Source organism: Sarcophilus harrisii, chromosome 2 (genome assembly GCF_902635505.1).
Source record: "Sarcophilus harrisii chromosome 2, mSarHar1.11, whole genome shotgun sequence".
NCBI classification, from domain to species: Eukaryota; Metazoa; Chordata; class Mammalia; order Dasyuromorphia; family Dasyuridae; genus Sarcophilus; species Sarcophilus harrisii.
The window spans coordinates 229,214,696-229,234,817 of record NC_045427.1 but is presented as its reverse complement, the minus strand read 5'-3'; the positions used below and the strand labels follow the sequence as shown (position 1 = coordinate 229,234,817).

Here is a 20,122-nt window from a genome sequence, read left to right as displayed (position 1 = left end):
ATCTATTTAGCTGTACTTCCGAAATACAGCAGGTGTCAGCAATGTGGCAATCAGATTGTTATACTAAGACCTGCCCAAATTGTGCTTTTCATCAAACATTGTGCAATCTTGCATTTGTTGATTTTAAGATCTTCAGATTCAGAATTACTGGTACTATATTTAGTAATGCACCAGTTTATAAAGAATCTAAAAGATTTATTTTTTGAATACTTATTAATATAAGATTTTAAAAAATTTTGACAAGTACATTTTGTCTCCTTTTGTTTATGTTGGGATTATTTAGGTAAACTCTGTTATGTATCATACTATGCAGTTATATTGGTTAACCATATACCTTGGGTGTCTAGGTATAAGGCTGTGAAGGTCATGTGCCTTTGTTTTCTTGATCCTTATTTAGAATGTGATATAATTGAGGAAGTTTTTTCTTATGTTTATATTATTCAGCAAACATTTATTAAGACTCACTATATGCAAGTCACCATGATGATAGTTTTATCTGCCTATAATCCTAAACAAGTATATAGAATATTTTACATTGTGTTTTCCTTTCTCCCAATTATTTAATTATCCAAAAAGTCCACTTGGCTTATCATGACAGACTTACAACTGAAATTATATATTATACATGTGAAAAACCTAATGAATCTGGAGAAAGGTAATTGGAATACATGCCACTATTTAGTAGATCATTAATTGTATTTACTTAGAATTTAATTATTTTTAAGTTTTTGTCTTGAAAATATTATCTTCATATTGTTAAAGATATTCAGTATCTATTGATATTTTTAGCACACATCAGTGGTATGAAATTTAAAGTATACAATAACTAGTATATATGTACAATTATAGACTAAGGGATTTGTGTGTGCCTTTTGTGAGATTGGGAAGGAAGGACAGTTGTCTCTATGAATTTATCTGATAGAGTGCTGATTTTATAGCAGCTTTAGAGTATAATTTACTTTTTATAATATTCTAGGAATAGCAAGTGTCACATGGTAACCGCAAATAGCAAAGTAAGATACCATATTTTAACTTATTGAAACTAGATTATTTTAGAATTTTTTTTTATTATAACTTTTTATTTACAAGATATATGCATGGGTAATTTTTCAGCATTGACAATTGCAAAACCTTTTATTTCAATTTTTCCTCTCCTTTCTCCTCCCCCCTCCCCCAGATGCAGGTTGACCAATATATGTTAAATATGTTAAAATATAAGTTAAATACAATAGATTATTTAGAATTTTATAGAACATTAGAAGTAACCTAAAAGATCATTTTGTGCAAATTCTTTATTTTTTGTATAGCAAAATGAGGCCCAGATGATAGAACTTTACTGTCACCTTATATCAATACTAGTTAATTAAGGAGTTTGGGTTGGGGGAGCTTGCAGCCCAAGTTCCACAGTCTAGTGGTCTTCCCTTTATTTTATAGTCTCTCCTCTCTCTCCCTCAATTTATGATGTAGGGCACCCAAGATATATATGGAAAGCTTTTTCTACCTATTCAAGGTCTGACATCCCATCTTTTTTACACCACATTTATGTAAGTGATGTTAATTATAGTAACACAGCTTTTTGAAAATATTGCTCTGTGGCTTGAGTACGCCCAAATTATGTTCAGCGATACTGTGATTTCATTGTTACAGTGAAGTACAGGCTGAAAAATTATTTCTTGTCCCTTCCAGCCACTTACTTAGTCTAAAGTAAAGAAGTCAAACACAATGGGATACAACACCCCTTGTAATGCTGGATCAAAATGTAATTGGGAGATAGTTAACAAAAATAAATAAAAATAGAATAGAACATAGATAAACTTTAATCTGGTTTTCTAAGTCTCCTGCCAGGAATCCTTGGGTATGATTTAGTGTCTCCCGTTTCTATTTGAACTTGATGCCACTGACCTAGAGCCTTGATAGATTGTGTCTCACCAGGGTTTTAAGCATCCACTATGTGTCAGGTTATACTTGAACCCAAGTTTTCTGGTCCTTCTAGCCCTCTATTCACCATACCAAATTGCCTCTTGTAAATAGAAACACCCATGTCATAATAATTGTGCTTTTTATAAAAGATTTGAGTCTGAAGTATAGCTTACATAAATTCTTTACATAAAACAGTATGTAAAGAGTAGTGGGATAGGAGTTCATTTTCTAGTTCTGTTAATAAACTGTTACTCTAGGTAAATCATTTAATGCTTCCAGTCTCTCTTGCTTTAAATTGTGTACTAATACTTGTACTCTACCTCTTTAAGGGTTATTGTGGAATAGTGTAGAGGGCCAGAACTCTGGAGAAATATATTTGAGACAAGGATACTTATAACAAGGTGTTAACTCAGTGGAATTGTTCTCTAGTTCACATATATTTAGTACTTAACATGGTGATGTAATGGTTCTTTAGTTAATATATACATAGAGTGCTGTAATGATGTACTCATATCAAGGTATTTAAGGGCTGAGAGGACTGGAAATGAGACATAACATCTTCTAGCATCCTCCTGGTGGCTCTCCTGAAGGCTCTCCTGGCTCCTGCACTAAGGATCAAGACTGGGTCAGACTGTGACAGACACAGACTGTAAAGGAAACTCTAGACTCTATTCCTGACTATCCTAGTGGTGTCTGTTCTGCTGAGACTAAGGCCTCTCTAGAGGACTTCCAGAAAGCTAGCCCGAACATTACAGGATAGCATATTGGTAAACCTTAAGGTAATACATAATTGATAATTATCCTGGTTTAATCTAGGGAACTACAGCAACATGGGATTTATTTGGGGGGGATTATTACAAAGTACAAGTTAAGGTATGGAGTTAGATATTTTTAGTTTAGTAAGCATTTATTAAGGGTTGTAGAATGTGCTGTTCAAGGCATGAGGGCAATATAGAATAAATATATAGTTCTTGCTGTCTAGGAGTTTACAGTTTAGTAGCTTGTTAAGGTACTCATAACAGCATTACAAGTTAACTTGTGATTAATGTGAAAAAGAGGTCAAACATGGGTGAAAGATTAGGGAGGAGAGGGAGCACTTGGAGCTGAGAGAGTTAGGATTGATGTATTTCCACAAGGAGGTGACATCTGATTTGGAACTTGGAGGATTCACTGGACAGGAGATGAGACTTATTGCGTGAAGCCTGGGAAGTATATACAGGGTGTGGGAATGTAAATTCTGTGAAATAAGTTTAGAGGAGTAGATGGGCATCACATTGTGAAGAGCTTTTAAATGCCAGGATATAAAAGGTTCCTATTTTGTCTTGTGCCATAGAGAGCTGCTAAAGATCTTTGAGGGAAGGAAATGATAGTATTAGATTTATTTATTAGAACTGACTTTTATTTGAGAGGTGAAGAGGAATTTGAATCACAGTGGTGGAAGTAGAAAATTCTGATGGAAAAAAAGTGGCTTAAATGGAAAAGGGATGAGTTTAGTGGTGTGTCTTTGAGACATTCAGGTAAAGGTATCTGGCATTTGGAAATGTGGGTGTTGAACTCTTAGTTAAAAGTGCTGATTGGGAGTTAACTTTATTTAAGAAGAGGTAATTAAAATGGAAGTCTACTGTAGGGTCTAGAGAAAGAAGGGAAAGCTAGGCTAAATAGAGAGTCCTGGGAAAGAGGGAGGAGAAGATGGGAAGAAGAAAAAGAATGAATAGAAGAAGAAAAAGAATGAATAGAGTAGTAAACTGTAGGAATAGAAAAAGTCAGACTCAAACCTCTAGCAAAAAAGAAGGGTGTGATCATCTGTGTCTAGGGCAGATGAAGGCTAACAGAATCACTGCTCAAAAAAGTAAAGAAACCGTCTTGGAAGGAAGTGTGGAATAGGATAGGAGCCAGAAAGGAAAATTTTTCATTTGGAATGACTATTGTAATAATCTAAAAAATTTGGAGAGAATTTAAAAAAATTTAATATCTGTGGTATAAGAATTTAATCATTAGAATTGAATTTATACAATAAAGGTTAGCTTAAGCCAAAAGTTTCATGCCTTAAAAAAAATTATTTCCTCTAGCCCAGTGTATAATATGGATCATGTAGCTTTTCTGATTAATAAAGGAAAAGTGAACAAAATTTGATCTGTGAATTATCATAACATTTTATTTTAAACATTTTATACAATAATTTGACTTGTGTGTAGATTTACTAAAGAATCTCCAATAACTGCTTTAACTAGAAAAATTAGTTGTCACTTTCCAAAAATGGTATGTCATTTTATGTTCTGCTTATCTCTTAACTTGTTTAGTGCCTAAAACTTATGGTGTTATAATAGACTTACCTAGCAGCATGAATGAATAATATGCTTCAATTTGATCAAAATAGGTAAAACTACTTAGTTTTTTTCCCCCCCTTCACTTAAGTGGAACCTTTGAGAAAAGGTGATTTTTTTTTTGTATGGAAAATAGGTATATTGATACTCCATATTGATCAGCCACTCTACTGATGTGGGTAGGTATAGGGATAGAGCAGGTTTTGGATCTAGATTTCTTCCTTCTGCTGTACCTCAGGAATGAGTAGGGTGATTTTAGGAGTGGGCTCCATCTCTCTACCAAACAAACTGAAACTGTTCTACAAACTGTTCTGCATCCAGAGAGCATTCCCTGGGCAAGGTCTGAGTTTGACTTATTTGTAAAGTATAGTAAAACTAAGCATCTGATTTTCTAAATACTTTAAGACTTATTATATAGGACATTATTCAAGGATAAACATTATGGTAGAGGCTTATGTTAAGGGAAGTATGCTTTTCTTATTTTTCAATTCTGAGCACCTCAAAGCACACACAGCTGATTTTCCTTCCTTCACTTTTATCTAAAGCAATATATGTAACCACTTTAACTTGTTGCATCATTTAAAATTAATTTGTTATTAGAATCTAGATTTAGTAAATTCCTTATGAAATTTTTACTAATGGACTGTAGTCAGAAAGGTAGTATTAAATGTATGAATAAAAAGGATTATGAAACCATCATTTCGGTTATATATGTATGTATATAATATATATGTGTATAGAGTCTTGCTTATATGTAAACAGAATAGAAAAACCCAAACCTATCCTTGTATGATGAAATGTATAGGTTTCTAAAGTAGCTTTGAATTTTCTGTTTACTTAAAAAAAAAAAAAAGATTTACCCTAAACTAATGTGTTTGTGTTTCTTTTCCTCTTAATAGGAATTAGAAATTCTTCATCAACCTTGCTGGGATTGACTTCTCCCTGCTCAACTGGATCATTCAAATTCCATGGAGGCATAAATAGAACTAATTTTTATGCTGATTTGATACAAAGCAAGTTTGAAACAGTCTTAGGAATCTTTGTTTATGGAGGTAACTTGACTTCACCTACATCAGTGATTCCTCTAGCTTATAAAAATAAGCATAAAATTGATTGTGGACATTTGTAATATTTGCCATAATACTGATACCTAGTTTAGGTTATATGTCATAAAAGTGTCCTTATAATAACCCCAGAAATTCCTTGAGGAAATTTTGACATTATTCCTCTTAAAATATAACTGAAAAGTGGCAGAAACATGCCAACTCAACCTCTCTTAGCCTACATTGATGGGCCAGATGTTATAGCCAGTACAGTTGATTCCCGTATGGAAATTAATGATGCATCAATATCAATAAAAGGGACCAACACAATTTCTTGCAAAAATCTGCAGGACAAATTTTTAATACAAGCAGAAGGATGTATGCCTTTGGACTGTATGTTTTGTGAACAGACTTTTAAACATCCAGAAGATCTTAGTAAACATGTCTTAATGCAACATCGACCCACACTTTGTGAACCAGCAGTTCTCCGTGTTGAAGCAGAATATCTTAGTCCTCTTGACAAAAGTCAAGTGAGAACAGAGTCTCTGAAGGATAATGGCAAAGAAAATGAAGAATTTAGCTGCGAAGTCTGTGGGCAAACATTTGGTGGAGCTTTTGATGTAGAGACCCACATGAAAAAACATAAGGACTCTTTCACTTACTGGTGTAGTGTATGTGGAAGAAGATTCAAAGAACCTTGGTTCCTTAAAAATCATATGAGGACACACACTGGCAAACCTGGCTCCAGAAACAAACTACAGCAAGGCTTAGATAGTCCCATAACAATAAATGAGGTTGTACAGGAGCAAGTAGCTGAAATTATCACATCGCCTTACAAAATCTGCATGGTTTGTGGCTTCCTATTTCCAAATAAAGAAAGCCTAATTGAGCACAGTAAAGTACACACCAAAGAGTCTGTTTCTACTAGTGAAACACAAACTGTTGACTCTTGTGAAGGAGGAATGTCATCTCAGAGGGAAGAATTTCTTCAATTTCTAAACTTGAGACCAAACCCAACATCTGAAAAAATTAAGAAACCTGCAAAATGGATAGCTGAGCTAGATCCATTTAATACATATCAAGCATGGCAGTTGGCTACCAAAGGCAAAGTTGCTGTTGGCCGTGGAGAAGTGAAAGAACCAGGACAAGAGGGAAGTACAGACAATGATGATTCATGTTCAGATAAAGAAGAACTTGGAGAGATTTGGAATGCCAATAAAAGCCATAATGAAAGTACTGGGAAGTCCAAAACAAATAAAAACAGTTGTGCGGGAATTGGCCTTTCACAAGACAAAGAAAAGATTAAACACACTAGTGGTGAAGTGCCTTCAATGGATGTGGATCCCAAATTAACACATAACAAAGAGAAACCAACACATTGCTCAGAGTGTGGCAAAGTTTTTAGAACATATCATCAGCTAGTCCTTCATTCAAGAGTTCATAAAAGAGAAAGGAGAACGGATGCTGAATCTCCAACTTCTATTGAGGGAAGGCAACATAGAACATATTCTCCAGATTTAACCACAGCTCTAGATGAAAATGGAACAATGGATCGAGTGGAAGGTGGTTCTGAAGATGGATCAGAAGATGGACTTTCTGAAGTACTTCATTTAGGTAAGCAGTAGTATTTAATGTTTCCTTACTCCAAATTATTTTTTAAAAAGTTATTATTGTATTTTGAGGATTAAGTACTGTAGCATAATGAAAATTTCATTAGAGACCGCTCTTATTTGCTGGTCATTACTTTCTGATATCCAGTTTCTTTTGTTAAATGATCCACTTAGGATTAATCTTTAATTTCTTCCAGTTTTGACATTTTCTTTCTCTTGTTGGTATATAGAGGATTAAAAGCATGGATATGATCAGTCTAATGGGAATTGCACTGTTATTTGAATTTTCCAGAATTCATGATTTAGAGTTTTTTTTTTTTTTTAAAGAAATAATCTTTTTATTTGGTTCTTTAGTTAAGAAATTACACATACTCCCAGTTCTAGCCAGCTGTCCTACATATTAGGAGGAAAAAACCCAAACCAAAACAATTTAAACACTAACACCATCCTTTGTATGTGAGGAGAAATAGGAGAACTATTTGGGAAGACCTTTCTATACTACAATGTAACTAATATTCTGAGGTTGATTTACCTAAAAATAATCAGCAAATATATAATGAAGATGTGAGTTTGTCAGAAATATTGCAATTCCAAACTTTTATATTGGTAGAAAAATCTTTTGTGTTCTCCTTCACTGTTCACTGTCTTAAGTTATGCTACTACAAAGTATGTTAACCAGAAACAAAATTAAAATATTAAGAGTCTTTAGCCATCAAAAGACAAGTACATTTATCAAGCATGTTAGTGTATCTTGGTGACAAACTTCCAAAATAAAAGTATTCTTTAGGTCTGTGAGCCATTTTTCTTGCAGTATTACATGATTTTTAGTAATGAGGTAGTTGTCATAATTTAGAAATGTCAGTGGCAACCTAACAGGTAAGTATGGAAGAAAAATTTATCTCATTAATATTTATGATTATCTTGTGAATTGAATACTACTTTAGAATTGGAAGACTTTAAACCTGGTTTTGGTTCTGCCATTGGCTTGCTTAATAATCTTGTAAGATTTAATATTCTTGAACCTCAGTTTCTGCAATTGTAAAATAGGATTAATGATACTTGAAATTTTTGCTGTTTCATAGAATATATGAAACGGCATAAATAAAGTATTTGAGTTCTAAAAAATCAGAACATTATAAACAGTGATATTTTTAGTTTTAATATCCAGTGGTTTTTTTTTTTTAATATTGCATATTCAATATTATTTGGAAACTTGTATAATTTATAAGAGAATGGAATGTATAGTAAGTATAAAGTCTGTCACACAGCTTGAAATGAGAAATTGCAAACATTTAACTAGATAATTTCATGTGATAACAGTGAGGATTAGTAAATCGACTCTTTCAAATTAAGGGGTTTATTCTTCAAAATGATGTTTGTGTTCATATCACTTCATTTTCTAAGAAAGACTTGTGATACTAAGTGATGTTTTCATTTGAGTCTGAACTGAAATACCAACCTGTGATTCATATGGTCTTTTCTTAGACTCAAAGTATATTATAATCTTAATGTGTTACTTCATAGGGATATTCATTTCAAGCTGGAAGGGACCAGCTCCTCATTTCACAAATTAGAAAACTGAGACAGCATGTTTAGAGATTATTGGTTCAGGGTCACAAAGGTAGCAAGGAAATCATACCAAACTTTTCTAATGCTAAGGCTCTTTCCATTACATCCTAAAAGAGTTTTGGGTGGTATTTTAGCCTAATTCCCTCACTGTTGCTTGACATTACTTTAAACAACAAAATATTTTGGAAATATATTTTTGAGCTAAATATTAAGAATCTTTTAAGTCAAGTATGTAGCAGAGAATAAGACATCAAAGAAATTTTCTTCAGGCACAATGGGCAGGATAATGTGAAGATAAATTTTGTTACGGTGCTTAACCTTAAGGGATTGGCCCATTATTTGTTGTGGAATGTTGTATCAGTTTGCTTAGAGTCCAGAAATTGTTATAAGGAGAGAAAAAAACTGTTATATTGGAATTGATCAGCCTTTACAACTTGATTTTTGTAATTGATGACATTTCTTTGTGTGTGTGGCATGTTTCCCCTTCAAGATGTTACTATTTTTAAGAAGCACTTCCTTGAAGGAGAAAAATGAGCTAAAGTTTTTTGTTTGACTACTATTTTGGCCTTACAGTTTAATATACTGAAAAGAATTCAATAAATTATTTAAGTTTGGAGACTAGCATATGGTTTAAGAAGGGATATTTTGTGCAGATCAATTCTTATTATATAATATTATTTTTAAAATTTCATTTAAATTTTGTCATATCCTGCTTAACACATTTTAAGTTTTTCTTTCTTGTTAAAGGTTAAGTTGCACTTACTACCCCCTCTAGTGGTAATTTATTGGTTGGTCCTAAATGGATTTCTGTGTCTTTAGAGAGGAAGAATTGGTAACTTATTGGCATGACTTTCTAAATTAGTCACTTTGAGGACACATGAGGAAGACTACCTCATATATTTTAAAATCCATTAGTTATCACAAACTTATAAAAGCATAAAAAATCATGTCTTTTCTCTTGTGTACTGTTATTGTACCAGTAAATACACATAATTTCCCATAATGTCAAAAATATGTTTAGAAAATTTTGAGTTTTTCAATAATTGATTTTCATTAAAAACAATTCTTTCATTAGTGACAATTACAGTAATAGCTAGAACAGTTACTTTGTAATTTATCAGTGTATTTGATTCATGTACCTTACTGTTTTATTACTAATATAAATGTTTTTTTTTTAAGATAAAAATGAAGATGGCTTGGAAAGAGGAAAAATTAAACATCTTGCTTCATCCAGAGAGTGTAGCTATTGCGGAAAGTATTTCCGTTCAAATTATTACCTCAATATTCATCTCAGAACTCATACAGGTAATAAAATTTTCTTTCATAGACAAGCAAGTTAATTAGAACTTTTGGTAAAAATAGCATGTTTTGATCTAGTTCTCTTACCACTTTTGCCGTAAATTCTTTTTCATTTTTTTGCTCTCTAAGAATAAATTTTAGCTTAATTTTACATTGCATTTGATGGGTCATTAGTCCTTCCTTTATAGTATGATTACATAAACTAATCTGCATCCCCTTAAAAAAGTATTTTGAAATTTTTTTTACAGCTTCATTAAATCTGTATCCCAATTCTTACCCTCATTGTTTTTTATTTGTTAAAAAAACCTTTTTTCTCATTAATGTTTTCTAATATCCTCAAACCTTTTTAATGTTTCCTTTTGTGACTTTTAGATTAATATGAAATGAGAATAGTCTTGCATCCTATTTCCAAATTGCTACTTTGTTCTAGATTAAGATAGTATTCAGTTTCAATTGCTTAACTAAAATGTTTCATTTTTAATAATACTAGATAATTCAGATTGGCAGGAAAGGGCAGATATCACACACTTCTTTGGCTGTCCTCTTCCTGATATTATTTCTATTTAAAGGTTTTATGCAAGTTCCCAACTACTTAAAAACAAAAATGAGATAGAAAAATTTCATCTTCTGGGGCATATCTAAGTCAGACCAAATTCTTATTGAATAGAAGAAAAGTGGTAGCTATTGTCTTTTTTTTGTACTGAAAACTTTAAAGTACAATTTATTTCAAAATGTTTTTTAAAGTTTTTTTTTATTAAAAATTTTTTTATTATATTAATAATTTAAAATATTGTTTCAGGTGAAAAACCATACAAATGTGAATTTTGTGAATATGCTGCAGCTCAGAAAACCTCTTTGAGATATCATTTGGAGAGACATCACAAGGACAAGCAAATTGATATTACCACTGAAGTAAAGAATGATGGCAAAAGCTCACTACTGAGTCGGGAAACTGAAGATATGCTATTAACAACTGATGGTGCTCAAACCAAAAATTTGAAAAGGCTTTTTGATGGTGCCAAAGATACTAAAGGCTGTACACCTGCAAAACAACATAAAGAAATGCCTTCTGCCTTTCAAAATGTTTTGGGAAGTGTACACTCAACCATAAACAGGGATACTCAGGATTCCAGTAAAAACACAGTTGATGAAAGTGCTGATAAAATGAACAAAAGTATAGTCACTCCATACTTGGACAAATTGAAAAAGAAATCGCTAATTGAACCTCAGGCAAATAACCCTGTTCGTAAAACAGAGAAGGATGTTCTTTCTGGCAGAGGAGATACTATCCATGAAAGTGAAGTAAATAACATTGATGAAATAAAAGAAAGTACTCCTATCTGTAAACATAAACCAAACATGGATTTTGAAGAAAAACCTTTGAATTTATCCATTGGATCTACCCAGGAATGTGCAGCTGTGTCTATCAGCAGAGGTTTATTAGCAACAAGCACCTGCCCATTTTGTACTTATAGAACATTTTACCCAGAAGTTCTGATGATGCATCAGAGATTAATGCATAAATACAATCCTGACATTCATAAAAATGGTAGAAATAAGAATTCAGTCAAAAGTAGGCGTACTGGATGCCCACCAGCTTTACTTGGAAAAGATGTGCCTCCCTTATCTGCCAATTCACATAAATCTAAGATTACTCTAGCAACTCAGTCAAAATCACTGCAGCCAGAGAAAGCTAAGCAGTGCCCACCCTTGCCAAGCAAAGTTCCACTTTCTTCAGGAATAGACTCTAGCACTTTAGCCCCAAGTAACCTGAAATCTCACAGACCACAACAGAATATTGGAGCTCAAGCAAGTGTGATCAGACAGCAGTCGGAAATGCATTCTAAAACCAATGCTTCTCCAGTCCCTGACAGAATAAAAAGACCAGAGACAAAATTAAAATCTCTGAGCATATCTCCTCAACCTGGCATAGTAGGCAATGTCAATGGTTCATTTGACTATCCTCTTAAAAGTGATTCTCCATGGTCTAGTAATCAAGGAAGAGAATATTTCTGCAGTCGAAATGTAGGCAATGTCAATGTGGAATTTGGTGAACCATCTTCAAAAAGAATGAAATCTAATGTAGTTACTCTTGAACTTGACTCTGCGACAGTAGCCAATTACAGAAGAGAATATGATATAAACAGATACCGTGTTGCAAACAGAATTGCAAATCTATTACCTCAGGATTGTCCATGTCCACCTGCATCAGTGTTGCCAACTAAGCAAGGGCTCCTGAATTCAAATGAAGTTGATTCTCCAAATGTACTGACTGTCCTAAAGTCCTATGAGCCATATGGTCCTGGACCACTTTATAGTTCTTGTGGATCTAGTGGTAGTCAAGCATCAAGTTCTGCAATAGAAGGTATCGTTTGTAGAAAGACTAATTTTCTCCTCTTCCCCCCCCCCCCCCCCCCCCCCCCTTTTCTGTTTCTGTAGAGGGCAACATTGTCCTCCCAATGTCTCTAGTTCCAATCTAACTGAACATTGTAGTGGGGAAAATGGGAAGGGGTGGGGACAGGTTATGAAAGGAACTAACTATGAAACTGAAGATTTTATACTGACCTTGGTTAAGGGAGCCTGTGTAGTTTATTTTGAGTGAGGAGGTGGTAACAAAGGAGAAGGGATCACATTTTAGGAAGGTGATGCTGACTTCTGAATAAAGGAAGGACTAGAGTGTAGTACAAAGAGCAACTGGTAGCTTATTGTAGTAATTCAGGTTTGTACTAGGCTTATAGGAATGTCAGGTGAGAAGGGTATATGTGACAAATGTTATAGAGGTGTAATCATCTAGGGTTGTGAGGCTGATCACCTAGGAGAATGGTGGTACCCTTGAGAATAATAGGGAAATTAGGAAGAGGGGAGGATTTTGTGGGAAACAGTGAGTCTTGTTCTGATTGTAAATCTGAGGTTTCAGGGAACTTCATAGGTCATGTAGTCAAATACCACTCTTGTTTTACTAAAGAGGGAACTGAGGCATAGAAAGGTAAACTTTGTCCAAAGTTATCCATTTAGTGAATCAGGGTTTGATCCCAAGTTCTGATTACATATCCAGCACTGTACTAACCTGGATTCATGACACTTAATCACATAGTACCTCATAGAATAGGTATTTTATGTTTCTCATTTTACATCTTGCACTAAAGTGGGGGAAGGTTCTTATTTTATAGAACTTTGTATTTTGAAAAGTACTTTATATGCAGTTACTATTGAAAATTATTTAGTGTTGAGACAAATACAAAGTAACTTTTCACTAATGTGTTCTTGTAGATTATATTGAAATTTCCCTAATAGTAGAGGTGTTTTTGCTTTTGATTTTTTTGTGTGTGTGTGAAATTGTTTTCATAGCCAATTTTGATTGCAGCGTTATAGACTATTAAACATGCTCCTGTAGCATCTTAACGTAAGATCAGGATATCATTGGGTCATGTTCCAGTTGGTAAACTTGTTTAAATCACAATGATTTCTGTTATTACATGTAAACTCTACAGATTCTGTGCTGCCTGGAATAGAAAGACCCACTTTAAAATCTCTCATTTTGTATTAGTTTCAAATGAATGCTATTGAGTCTTACCTGACATCAATTGATTTGGTGGAGGCAGCAAAATAAGAGCAATTACTTTAACACACTACAATAACTTGTTTTTTAAAAATTCTGGTGAAATGCTATTTTTGTTGCGATTTAATTTAAATCTTCCACTCCTTTTTATTTATTGTTTAAAGTAGATATGAAAGAAAAGAGTAAGGCTATGTAGTTCCAAAACAGAACTCATTGTCTTTCTCCCCCCCACCCTTCCCTATTCCTTTCCCTTCCTTATTTTTGTAGAGGGCAATATCATCTTTCCATCTCCAGGCTTTCAGCTTAGGATTCATCCTGGATTCCTCATTCTCTCATTCTCACTTTGTTCTCCCAATATATAGGCTATGGTAAAGGCCTGTTGATTATATTCTTTGCAAAATCTCCTGAATATGGTCCTCCCTTCTCTCCTTTGACACTGATACCACTGGTGCAGGCCCTCATTATCTCATAACTTGATTCTTGTAGTCAGCTGGTAGGTCGGCCTTCCTAAAGGCTCTCCTGACTTGAATCCATCCTTAATTCAGTATTCAGTGGGATTTTCCTGATACACAAATCTGACCTCCTACTAAATAAATAAATTCCAGTGGCTCCTCCCCATCACCACCAGGTTCAAATACAGAATGTCTATTGCTGCAAAGCTCACCCTTCTTTGCTCTTTGCTAGTGACCTCCCTGACTTTCCTTCTGAACAGTTCCAATTAAATTTTTAGCTCTTATAGGAAGTTTTCCTGAGTCCTCTTAATTCTATTGTTTTCTTTCTGTTATTTCTTACTTATCTTGTATATAGTTTGTTTTGTATATGTATTTATTTTCATATTGTCTTCCCTGTTAGATTGCAAGCTCCTTGAGGTTAGGGATTTTTTTTTTTTTTTTTTTTTTTTTTTGGCCTTTGTATCCCCAGCACTAGGTACATGATAAATACTTATTAAATGTTATTTGATTGATTGCTACTCTTAGCCTGTTTAGCATGTCTGGCAATATGGTATTACTAGGATGTAGCTTGTGTGCATGAGTACCACAGGTGAGAGCTGTGTGAAGGTGGATGAGCCACCCTCAAAAGGGTTTGGCAAGTCTTCCCATCAGGGAACTAGTTGTCTCAGGACACTACACACCCAAACTCTCAAAATTGCAGAAGTAGGGATAACAGGATGAAGAAGGAACTAATAGTTTTGCATTAGTAGATTTCATTTGACAGCAAGGTGTATGGAGTGATTTAAATTTTTTCTTTCCTTGTTCATAATACTAGGAGAGAATTAATTGTATTCTAATTACTATTAGAGGCAGTTAGGTGATTCAGTAGATAGAGCAATGTGCTTGGAGTTAGGAAGACCTGAATTCAAAAGTGGTTTTGCACAATTGCTAGCTTTAAATCTCTGTTTGCTTTGATGCACTGGAGAAGAAAATGACAAAGCATGTCAATATCTTTGCCAAAAAAATCCCATGGGCAGTATGATCTAAGGGGTCACAGAATCAGATGTGACTGAACAACAACAAATTATTGTATTCTACATATTAGGTGAGGGGGTTGTATCATGAAATAATATCTAGTATTCCATCGTTCTGTATATTCTAGCTGTTTTGCTAACAGGAATTACTGAATGTTGAAATTAGATAATGTTCCTTATTTTTAAAATCATGTTCTAAAATCTCCTTTTGTTAATTTTTTGTAGTTGATTAATATCTATAATTTAGTAATGTGTAAACCTTGATTTTATATAAAGTTCTTTTTCAACTCATGTACTATTGAGTTATATATTGCATATTTATACTAAAAGATTTTAAAACTTAAAAGTTTTATTTTTGGACTTTGTAATTCATGCTGATGTTAACTTGGACCTAGAGGACTTTATTAGCTTTATTATTTTATAAATCTAAGGAAAAATGAAATTTTTGAAGGAGGTCATTTATGTTTAGATGTTCTAAAAGACTTTGTATTTTGTGTTTCAAGACTGCTCTTTTAGTTCAATAAATTAGTACCATCAAGTATGAAGGATGCAGGCTTAAAATAACTTCTTAAATACTTTGGAATTTATAAAGTGTCTTACTCATAGCTAATTTGTGAGAATTTTGTAGATCAGATTTGGTGCCATTTTGCAAATGAACAAATTCAGCAAGCTTCTGAGATGGAGTGTTGGAGGGAGCCTAATCTTTTACTTTTCGTTTGTAATACTATTGCAAATGCATGGAACTGGTCGATTAGTATTATTTTGAAATGGCCACAAAATCTGTTAACTTATATGTAGGTGTAAGAGAACAAACTGACTTAACTTTGATTCTAAATGTCTTTTTCTCAATTAGGAAAACGGCCCATGTCTTATCAACAGTTATCTAACAGCATGCTGCAAAAAAGAAACTATGAGAATCTTATTACTAATACACATTATCGAGCAAATGACAAGAAAACTTGATTTTGTTGGGAAAATAAGGTAAGCATATATGTTAATTTATATGTCCTTTGATTTCAGCATAAAATTCAACATGATGAAACCCATTTGTAATTATTTTATGTTAATTTTAATTAAATAACACTAATTTTTAAATTAGATAATTGGATTTTAAGGAATAAAGCTAAGAAATAGGACTATCCTGGTTCCTGTACATTCTGAAAAACATTGCCAAGATTTCTCCTTCAATTTCACCAGCTTTTATTTCTTTAAATTAAACCAGATTATAAGATCATTGTGTAATGCAGATTAATATATAAAACTTGAGAGGTAATTTTGTTCTTAGATTGCATTAATAGTGATTAATAATGAATGTTGCTTGTAAAAGTAGTCCAAGAGCAACCTCAAGTGGTGTTTTATCAAGGCAGATGCTATGATACTTTAGGCTTTTTAAGGATTTCTTAACAATGACCTGAATGACTGAAGAGAGTTGTGTAGAGAATAGCGCTATATTATGACTTGTTATACAGATGTAGCTAAAGCATCATCTCATGAAACATACTCTATTGTCAGTTTGATATGTTTAACCTTTGAAGAAAATGATTAGCTTTGTTCTATGTCAGAACAGTATTTTACTGTATCCAACAGCTGTTTGGCCCTGTTTTCAATTCTTTTTTTTTTTTTTTCTTTTTTATTTAATAGCTTTTTATTTACAGGATATATGCATGGGTAACTTTACAGCATTACCTGTTTTCAATTCTAGAAAGAGTTGTAGAAATATTAGTTTTTAGTCGTTCTAGCTCCATTCTTTCTTCAAAAGATTATATCCAAGTTCCAGTTTTTCCTTTAATGTCATTCTTTTAGTTAAATATTTAACTCTGGCCCATCCTACAAATTTTGTATCTTTAGGCCTGTGCCTTCAAAGTGCACTTTAGGGGGTAATTGCATATTTCCTTTGGCCTTTGTTTAGGCAATATTTTCAGCATTAAATGCTTAATCTTTAACCATTTAAGTTAGTAGTTGGTGAAACAAAATTCTTCAGTACATATAGCTCTACTACTATATTACAAGTTTCTAAATGTATCTTCCATTATTCATTTATAAGAACCTAGGTTTAGGTTGCCATTAAATTTTTTTTTTTTTAATTCCTTAGTCTTGTTCAGTTTTAGATTTTTCCCTATCACTATAGTGTAATTCCATCTTAATTAGTTTTCTTTTTTTGCTCTCCAGGTCTTATAAGGACATAAGTACATATTCTCTGTGGAGTTACCTTCAGCTCATCCTTTGAGAAAATGAATGGTGAAAGCTACTGAAATAAGCTGTGATTGTACTGTATATATAAAGAACACTACAGTTTTATAATGTTGGTTCTGTTTAAAATTTGTACCAAATAGCAATAAAAATTGTAGTTGGAAAAGTTGGGTTGTAAAAGTGGAGAATGTATATCTCTATTTTGACCTTGAATAATATTTTTTTTAGAATTGACCAAATATTAAGTAGTTTTTGAATACTTGAGCGCTGCTGAAAAGTAATTGGGGGAGGGAGGGAGTATATAATGCTTGCACCTCAGGTAAATTTTTGTAAATATCCTGTTGGAAAACCTACTTGTTAAAATACTGTGGTTCTCTTCCCCTCCCTTTTCCTTCCCTGTTCCTTCCAAGGTAGCTCAGCATTTTGAGCAGTTTCTGATCTTGTGCTTTTTCAGTTAGGATAAGTTTTATTTTAAAACAAATTCCCAATGATCTGTATGATATCAAATCTTAGGCAATTTAACATTGTTGTCTTTATGCAAATTGATGTGAGTACACCTAACTGAAGTATTGACCCTCTCTACCAGTTTGTGCTGCATATTATAAGATCACTTCTGATTTTTCAGTTTCCTTTTATTGCAAATTATTTCAGCATCTTAGCTGAGAGATGTTACTAGCTGTTTCATGATTTGTAAATTGTCCTGAAACCACCAGACTACTTTATTGGGTGATTTTTTTTTTTTTTTTTTTAATTGATGGGGTGTGGTGGTTATATGGGATTTTTAAGTATGTCTCTACCAAGAACCCTTTGCTCTGAGCAGACAAATCTTTGCTAATAGTGAACAAAGTAATACATGGAATTTATTTAAATTTCTTTTCTATCAAACAAATCATTTTTTAAAAAATTGACATGTCTTATATTTACTCAGATTGGTAAAGTTTGAGTACAAAATTATAAATATCTTATAATATGGGGAAGCAATTTTAAAATAAAAGACTTTTGATGTATCTTATATTTGTATTTAGAAATCTCTTGGTGTTTCTGGAATCTTAGTTAACTAAAGACACATTGAAGTTAATTGTAGACACATTGATTCTGAATTAGAAATTGCCCACTGTGCAGAGGGGGAGGAGAAGGGATTATCTGTTGTTTTCCCTTCCTCCATCACAACCCTACCCCCAACCTTTTTTGTGTGTGTTTTGTTTGTTTTGAAAGACAAGGTTTTTCTCTATGCTCATTCAACTTGGGTTTTAAAAGGAGGGCAGCCACCAGCCAGCAGAACTGATTTATTGGCTATTTTAACTTTTGCTCATAGTTATCTCTCTTTGTAGCCTATAACTGAAGATTTATTACTTCAGCGTATACAGGACTTTGACTTCCATGTTGTTTTTTATTAAGAAACTGTTTCAAATTTTTTGCACTGTTAGGTTTTTTTTACCCTGCCCTTCTCTTCCACATCTAAAGTGTAAATGTCCTATAGTAGCAAAACCTAGAAATATTCTTTTCATTATGCAACATAAGACATCCTTAATGTGTATGTCTTAACTCCTGTGTTAAAGGGGACCTAATTGAGATCTGTCAACTGGCATTGTAATGAAGTGCTGTGTATCAGGAAATTGTACACTATTTACCTTTTTTCCTGTTCATAAGCTGAGCCATATGTACATAATCTAGATTTTGTTTTCATAGTTTTGCACTTTTTTATAGCCTATTTTTCAAAATGAACACATTTGGAAGGTGGTTGGCCGAATATTTGCCTGATTTTCTGAGTCTTACAGAATGCATGCCATAAGGATATTTAAATCTTAAAGGGTTGTGTGGCAGAGGGCTGAAATTTAAACTTGTAAAAAAAAAATTACCAAATCTATTTGAAAACAATCAATTCAAGTTATGCTGCAATTTCAGGGGTTTTCAGAGTTTTCCTTTTTAGCCACATTTCTTAAATGCATAACAAATGTCAGTAATTCCACAGCCCTGTACTTCAAAGTACTCTTTTGCCCATCAGTATTAACTATTGGGATACTACTGGTTTTGTATTTTTTTCCTTTAAGATAACAGTGCATTTATATAGAGGTACAATTTGTTGGAATTTTGTTTATATTTATTTCATTCCAGTTTGATTTATTTTAATTGTTAAAACTTAAGTTTGTCAAGCAGTAGACATTACTCGTTTAATTTATGATATATTTCAGTTTAGTCAAGGTATGTTATTGTATGTGGATGTAAATATAGATTTGGTGTTTTGCAATTTTGGCTTCTGGTCTTTATTCAGCACTATATTGAGTTCTCTCTCTTTTTTCTTTTTGAACTTCCATTTAAAAAATAATAGATCAGGACCAAGCTAAATATGGCTTTATGTTTGACTCAGCCTGTGATGAACGAGAACAAACATCTTACATGCAAACCGAATAATTTGAAGATCTATTTTACCAAATTGGCAGATGACATATAATTGGGAGAGATAGATAACTTGAATGAGGGTTAGAATCCAGAAAGATCCTGACAGACTAGAATGACTGGCTGAATTTAAATAAGATGAAATTTACATAGGCATAAATATAAAACTCTACACTTTAAAAAACCCATGTATAAATTTAAAAAGGATCTGGAGATTTTTAGTTGACTACAAGTCTACATGAGTTAATGTGACATGGCAGGCAAGATAGCTAATGTGATCTACCCTACATTGAGGGACAGGGATGTAATGAAACATACATTGACAGCACTTTGAGAAAGCAGAGACAGATTTGTTTCTTATAATTTTATGACCATATTCAAGTCACTCTACTGTGTTTCCTCATTTACAAAGTGATTACTTCTGTTGTCTCCCTTAAAGGTTGTAAGGAACAAATAACAAATGTTCAAGCTTTAAAGTGCTACATTAAGTTTAATTGTTAAGATTATTATGTTCAGGAAAAGTCAGGGATTCTTGAATTAGCTCTGTGACTAAATTTTGAATGCTCTGTTCATTTGTGGACTTATTTAGGAAGGGCATTGCTAAGCTGGAGGGTAGCCCAATTGCTGAAGGGCCTTGAGAACAAGCCAATGACATTGTCAGTGAGTAGTTGAACTACAAAGATGTTTTAGTCTGGGGAAAAATGATGGATTAGACTTGTTCTTCTCTATACAGTATTATAAATTTA

The 20,122-nt window shown here is 33.1% G+C and overlaps 1 protein-coding gene across 6 annotated transcripts in view; it reads left to right on the top strand.

The window, feature by feature from the left end:
• ZNF217 (zinc finger protein 217) overlaps positions 1-19,227 on the top strand; it is a 33,454-nt gene extending 14,227 nt beyond the window's left edge. For 5 of the 6 annotated variants that reach the window (XM_031951648.1, XM_031951645.1, XM_031951644.1 and 2 more), the window contains exons 2-6: positions 5,144-6,901; positions 9,646-9,771; positions 10,565-12,130; positions 15,643-15,770; positions 16,959-19,227. In XM_031951648.1, coding sequence (XP_031807508.1) covers positions 5,503-6,901; positions 9,646-9,771; positions 10,565-12,130; positions 15,643-15,752 — 3,201 coding nt within the window. In that variant the 5' untranslated portion in view covers positions 5,144-5,502 and the 3' untranslated portion in view covers positions 15,753-15,770; positions 16,959-19,227. Of the gene's footprint in view, positions 1-2,372; positions 2,700-5,143; positions 6,902-9,645; positions 9,772-10,564; positions 12,131-15,642; positions 15,771-16,958 lie in introns of those variants that run through there. The other variant, XM_031951649.1, reaches the window with a different exon arrangement.
• Positions 19,228-20,122: the final 895 nt, after the last annotated feature.